This window comes from Anarrhichthys ocellatus, unplaced genomic scaffold (genome assembly GCF_004355925.1).
Source record: "Anarrhichthys ocellatus isolate YVR2014 unplaced genomic scaffold, GSC_Weel_1.0 scaffold15, whole genome shotgun sequence".
Classification (NCBI taxonomy): domain Eukaryota; kingdom Metazoa; phylum Chordata; class Actinopteri; order Perciformes; family Anarhichadidae; genus Anarrhichthys; species Anarrhichthys ocellatus.
This window is the reverse complement of record NW_022280045.1, coordinates 1,199,260-1,206,349: the sequence shown is the minus strand read 5'-3', so window position 1 is coordinate 1,206,349 and position 7,090 is coordinate 1,199,260. Positions and strand designations below refer to the sequence as shown.

At 46.7% G+C, this 7,090-nt stretch overlaps 1 protein-coding gene across 8 annotated transcripts in view; it reads left to right on the top strand.

Annotated features, from left to right (window-relative positions):
* cdh24b (cadherin 24, type 2b) overlaps positions 1-7,090 on the top strand; it is a 133,117-nt gene that overhangs the window by 104,707 nt on the left and 21,320 nt on the right. For all 8 annotated transcript variants that reach the window (XM_031854781.1, XM_031854778.1, XM_031854774.1 and 5 more), the window contains 2 exons: positions 5,202-5,458; positions 6,616-6,752. In XM_031854781.1, coding sequence (XP_031710641.1) covers positions 5,202-5,458; positions 6,616-6,752 — 394 coding nt within the window. The remainder of the gene's footprint in view (positions 1-5,201; positions 5,459-6,615; positions 6,753-7,090) is intronic.

The following is a 7,090-nucleotide window of genomic DNA, read 5'->3' as shown; positions in this document are numbered from 1 at the left end:
CCCCCCCCCCCCCCCCCCCCAGCTCAGTTATTTACTCATTACATATTGTTCATAATGAATGTACATATTGCTCCTAATGGATTTTTGATACAGCATGCGAGCAGGGCCACAGTGTAAGTAGCAGGTAATTGAAGAATTTGCATAACTCTTTCCAGCACAGGAGCTCCTCGACTCCACTCTGCAGCAGTGCCCCCTAACGGCCAGAGGCTAACGTTCATGGGAGCCCTAACTGGTGGCTGCAGGTCGAGCATTCCTTGAAGTCAATCGGCTCGTCAAAAGCTCACCATCTGCTACAATGAGGGGCCAATTAGAAGAACAGGAAAAAAAGACGTAGAAAGTCTTGTCATCGGCTCGGCAAATCAGACGTGTGATGACTCAATGGAGGCTCGGTGTGTTTTGGTTTGCGAGAGCATTCATATAGCCGCCGATGCGGCGAAGAAACATTAAAAAACAAACTGCCATAATTCCCCGATTTCACAGCACCTCATTACACATGTATACTGAATTTAATAGCACGGATATAATAAAGTCGGATCACCAGACGCAACACAAGGCATGTCACAACATCGTTAAAAGGAATACAGCAGTATCCCCGATTCAGGAGGTTCCCCTTTTGAGGTCTGTTTTCAGGGCGCTGTGAGCTGTGTAAGCCTGCTATTTGTGCCCCGTTCATTCCTTCTCTTACCTGGGGGACAAGCGAGCTCGCGAATGTGGTAGTTTGCCGTTATTATTTCCATATGCTCTCACTTAAAACGGCTGGCTAATCCTCGGTCACACGCCAGCAGCGCGCCCAGGATTATCTGTGTTTGTTTTCTCACGCCGAGGAGAGATTGTGTTAATCTCCTCACAGGGGGAAAAAAAGAGAGAGTGAGAGAGAGAGAGAGAGAGAGAGAGAGAGAGAGAGAGAAAAGAGAGAAACCAATGTCTTGCTCATGAGTAGAAAAAAAGGGAAGACATGGGACATCTGAGAGTGCAATAAGACAGAAGACAAGACAAGTGACAGAGGGAAGGGATGGCGGGCAGAGGAAGAACAAAGTCAAAAGGGAGATTTAGAGGAGTCTTTGTTCTCCCGACTCTGCAGTTGTGCTTGTTGGCAGAAATGTCCAAAGCTGCATTTGTCATCAGACAAATGTGATGTGTGATCTTGATTTAGAATGCACAAAATCAAGAAAAACTCGAGCTGCCAGGGACAGCAGGGTGCTGAACACACTCGAGCACACTCACCACGCGCGCGCGCGCACACACACACACACACACACACACACACACACAGACACACAGACACACAGACAGACACAGACTCATACTCTTAGGTGAGCACAAGCATGCAATCTTCTTATTATACATTATGTATTGAAGAGTCACCACCTCTGTGATCTGAAGCCTCACCCTGCAGTAATGAGCATTTACTGTAATGCATGCACACACTCACACACACACACACTTTCTCAATAGAGCATGCATGCCTATGGGTCGGCCTCCCTGAGAAGAGATGTATTATGTATCACCAGTCTAGCTAATTAATTTCTGCTAACTGTGAAGCGAATTTGAAAGGGAAATTGTATCGAGAAATTTGAATTTCAAAAAGGACATTGGAAGCATCGCAGGACGGGAGAAGGTTACACTAGTAGAGTGCACGCGTGTAAGAGGAAGGCACCACTCAATAGAGATAAGGGAGTGTGTCAGTATATACTGGGCTTTTTCTATAAATAATGTGTGTTTTTGATTTTGAATTATTTGTGTCTGTAAAAAGGTTGGAAAACAGTGAAAACTAGAAAGGTGCAATCAGTAGTGCAGATCTTTCCCAGGTGTGTTTGCAAAGACAGCTGCTGTATTTTGTGATTAAATGAATACAACCTACAATTGGCTAACCCGCCCTTTAGACACCAATGGGCTGTAAGGTGTCGTAAAGCACACCTTATTCATACTCAAAAACAAGCGGCTGAGATGTCGTTTAGACATGTCATACAATCTTGCCAAAAATAAAAACAAACTCACGAAGCTGCCTGCCAGTATAGCAGAGGCTGAGTGGCGGCGATTTACTCATCAGTGTGTGTACTAGCAGTCCGTTAGCTGTTAGCAGTTAGCCAAACACACAGTCCAAAACACTAAAAGTGAGCAAACCCCACTGTGTCTCTGGGCGCAATGGTGCGGCTGGGGTTCGGCGATGCACTCAGTTGTGTTATCACTAGCCGCCCCTACCGGCCGGGGTCTGTTAAGAGTGGTGACAGAGGGGTCAGCAGGAAGTCAATGGATACAATGGAGTACAAAACAGGCAATAAAAGGTGTTTTGAGAAAGTGAAAGTCACCACAACCACGAGAGGTCCTAGAGCATGCAGCCATAAATGAGCACTCGAGATATTATGCGGTTTGCTGCAGCAGGACGTGAGAGTAGCCGTGGACAGACACAGAGGTACACACTCACTCACGAACACGCGCGGCCGGTCGCATGATCCTCCTGGCTCAGGTTATAATAAAAATGCCCAGCACAGTTTTCTAGATGGTTTGGGTCGCCCAAGTAAAACGTGGGCCGTTACCTGTCTATTCGTTCTTGACCATCAGATGTAATATCTACGCATCAAAGTGGCTGGATGTTGTCGGTGAGTTCAAATGCATTACATTTTTGAGAAAGCCTGCTTTCCTAATACCCAACTTATAGACTCGTGGTCGCAAATGTAGCAAGGCGCGCTAACACCAAGCGGAAGCTCGTTCCAAAACGACAGTGAATCTGGGGTTGGATTGGCGAGCACCCTAAACCGGTCTCCATGCGGTTTACAAACCGCAACTGACAAATCATACTCATTCTGCCCTTTAAGGTGTGTGTGTGTGTGTGTGTGTACAAGTTCCACACGAGCCGCCAGAGCACTTGTGCGTGTGAAAACATTTTGTTCACACACTTGCATCGGACAGAAAACATAGAGAAACAATTGTGTCGCTGTGTGATAAGTGCTTCCTGTGTGAGGGAGAAAGATGGGTGTGTGCTTTGCGGTTTGTCAGAGCTGGACCCTGTCGCACACACACTAGGGGGAAAAAAAAAAGGATGATTGGGGGGATGGCTTAGGGGCGGGGAGGGAAGCTGGGTGATGGAGTGTGTGAGACGGCGGGTAGGGGGATCTCAGTGATGGAGTGCTGGAGGGAGGGCGGGTGGGGGTGATGAGTGTGTGCTCACAGTGTAAGTGACACCTCTCCTCCTCAGACAGATTGTCTCTCTCTTTCCCTGTAATGGGGACCCCGTTAAGGAACCCTTTCCCGCCATCTACCCGCCTAAACCCCTCCATCTGCACACACACGCGTGCGTGCTCTCATCTCCACACACAATTCCTCTCGTTTATTTATCTTTCCTGCAGAGATATTCCCCCAAATTGCCAACATTTCGATGCCTTTCACTTCGCACCTTTTCTCCGCGTAATCTTTCATCAATCTTCTAAAACTGCTGATTTTCTGTAAAGCAGTTTACTCTGCTTTACAGCTCAGAGAAAAGGGAAGCAAAGAGACGAGGAAATAGAAAAAGGGAGATCAGAAACAGTGCGAGCGAGAGGATATCAATATTCCCAGTGCCGCTGGGAACCTCACAATGATTTTCTTTTCTTTTTAGTAATATTCTGCATAGCCTATTTATCCTCTGTCCAACACGGTTCTCTGTGCCAATCCCACTGAGGGGATTCATATGCACACTTACTGTAAGAACACACGCACACTGACAGAGGATCTGAGGAAACGCGGGCTCAAAAGAACCACTTGTACTTGTCCCCAAGCCCACACACCAAATACCTCAAACAAGTACCCAGACATGTTACATTTCTGAAATGTTATCAACAGAAGGTGTTTGCCAGTGTGTGTGTGTGTGTGTGTGTGTGTGTGAGACAGTGAATGTAGCTGCATATGCCTCTGCCCTCGCTAACAATCATCCAGGCAAACCCGATCAGAGGGTGTCTTTTCGCTTCACAGGCGACCCGCTGGTGGGAGTGCAGCGCCGCAATCACACCTCAGACAAATAGGCTTCATAACTTCCCCGTAACAAACAATCACTGCGGCCCGAGCCTCTATCCCAAATGAAATCTCTTCCACCTGTGTAGATGCGAGGAGACAAAGGAATTTTTTAAGGCTTCTCGTAGCCAGGTACGAGTCTCCATGGTGATAGTAGAGTCGCCATGGTGATGGAGATGATGTTCTAAACAAGGGCTTTTTTCTTTCTTTATCTCTGTGGTTCTGTTTTCAGTTTCAACGTAGGAAAATCTATCGCTCACGGCAGCTGTGTGTCGACATCGAAGCTAGCGCCTGCACTACCTCCAAAAGATAAATCCGTCCTGTGTGTTCACAAAAACAAGTTTGTCCAGGTTTTACTCCCACGGTGTTTCTCAAGGTCTGAGACGACTCCTACCGACACGTTTGCAACATTAGAACAGAACACGCTACCTGCCAGGTATCCACCGACACGGTTCCAAGTGGGTTGCTGCCACTGCAGCTGCCGAACAATGCAGCGCGAGCTAGATGCGAATGCCCCAAGTACCCGTGGTGGTTACTTCCATCTGTGCTGCATGTAGATAGCAGGCACTAATCTTACACAACTCCTACGGAGACGGCAGCAACATTCAACTCCCTGGCAGGGAAACCCTACATTTAAATGCATCCTCCAGTCATTACGTGTCAAGAGTATCCCGACATCAACTCCGGGGCGATATCAAACCGACATCCAATCATGGAGTAGCTTCATTGTCGGAGCTCGAAAGAATCTTTTCAACCTTTCTTGAGCGTCGTGGAATCTCATTGGCAATGCTGTAACATTTCCCTACTTCACACGAGCCCAGCATCTAAGCATCCATCCACAACAACCTTCAAAGGATCACTTCAAAAACGCAACACCATGCATGGTAACCATGGGAGCCTTATTTACGCCATACTATTTTCGGCTGATTTTGGATGTGACCATTCTTGAGCCTCTGTGAGATCCTATCTGTTGGAATAATTCAGTTTTTGCCATCCCTTTGCTTTTGATATGTAATTCCTCAGTCATCTGTGGAAATTGTAGTGTGAAGATTGGACCAAATGAAAGCACAACACAGTTCATTGGATTCAACATTTGCATAATTTCTTGCCACTAAAGATTTCACAGTACTGTACCTAAACCTTTGACAATGATATACTTCTACAATAAATATCTTTAATCCTGCTAACTAGCCCTCCTCCGCTGTCCTCCCCAGGCGGTCGACTATGAGAGCCGGAGCTCCTACTCCTTCTCCGTGGAGGTCCTCAACCCCATAGTAGATCCTCGCTTCTTGCGTCGAGGCCCCTTCAAGGACCGGGCCTCCATCAGAGTAGCAGTGCTGGATGCAGACGAGCCTCCGAGATTCTCCCGAGCCCGATACCACATGGACGTGTCCGAAAACTGTCCGCCGGCCTGCACTGTGGGCCGGGTCAGCGCCGTCGACCCCGATACGGGTCTGACCAATAACATAAGGTACAGTAGCATCTTTCCTCATATAGCATGTAGGAGTTCAGTACTATTGTTATGTTTTTTATAAGTAGCTGAGATTTGAGGGTGAACTCAGATAAAGCTGGTCTACTTTACACTGCGTCCTCTATTATACTCTTACTGAGGTTTTTATTAATCAAATACTTTATGATAACTATGCTTATTTGCTTAATTGCTGAAAGTTAGCCAGCCAGCTAGCTTGGCTCTGTTTGTACAGGTTAAACAACGAGATAAAGTGTAAGTGACTGTGCTACAGAGGCGCTGGGAGGTGTTTTCTGTTACCTTTGGACAGAGACAGGCTAAATGTTTGCAGTCTCTGTGCTAAGCTAAGCTAACCGGCAGCAGACATGTGAGTGGTGTCAATCTACTATCTCTCAGGAAGAAAGTGCATTCCCCAAATGTTCCTTTAGTTATTGAAATAATCAGTTCTGGCTTTGCCTACAAATATATAACAAAAATCAAGCACATGATGTCGCTGCGAGTTGAATTTCTTTGTTTATTTAATGTTTTACAGGCTAGGATTTGGGTTTGTTTGTTTTTTAAATATTGATTGTTTTAAACAAGGCATATGTAGTTTTTGGGATTAAAATCCAAACTTCTTCAATTAAAAGAAACAAGACACGAGCGTAAGAGCTAACCAAATAAAAAAAGCCAACCAAATTCCCACTCAGTGTTCCCCCGAGCCGACAGTACCCACATACGTTTTTGTGGTCCAATCTTTCCACTGCTGTTTGCAGTAGGTTTTTTTTTTTGTCTGGGAGGCGAGTGATTTGCCTGTAACAAACCACACACAGCCACGTCCCAATTAGCAGTGCTAAGAGTGAGTGTGTGGGGAGGGATGATAGTTGGTATATTCATAGAGATATTTAGATAATCGGTGGCACTTCAAAAGAGCTCCTATCAGCTGCGATAATCTCCCTATATTAATTCTTTGGCCATTTGAATGCAGACTTCCTTATCGCTCCCTCACACACTCGCCCCGTGTGCTTCTTTCACTCGGCACCCCACTGCCACCTCGGCTTGCTTCTTCCCTTCACTTATTCTTTTCTGTGCTTTTCTGTGCCCCCTTCCCCATTTCACTTTTATTCATCTCCCTTTTTCTCAACTATCTCCCTCCTCCCGCCCTACTTACCCTTCTCCAGGTTCTCCATTGATCCTCAGTCGGACCCGGAGGCTCTGTTCCGTATCACCCCAGACACAGGCCTCATCACCACAGCCATGGAGCTGGACCGGGAGCGCGACCACTGGCACAACATTACTGTCATCGCCACCCAGAGAGGTCAGAGGTCCCTCTTTGCACACCACTTAACACTGTCACTAGAACTCACCCATTGGATCAGTTCTCTTATTCACAGCTGAAACTCTTAAATGGGACCAGCATTTTACCAGCACCGACACCTGCTCCCCCTGATGAGCATGATGGTGTGAGAGGTTTAAGTAAGTGTAAACCGTACACGGCTCGGTATCTGAAAAGCAGAATATCCAGTGTGTGATGCAGTCCGCTAAGCGGCTTAGCGTTCCAATCATCGAGCCGTGAGGGGAATGCTGTTTTGGCGCCACAAATTGTTTGTTACAGCTTGCCGGCGGATCAATTGATCCACGCGGCTTGAGTTATCT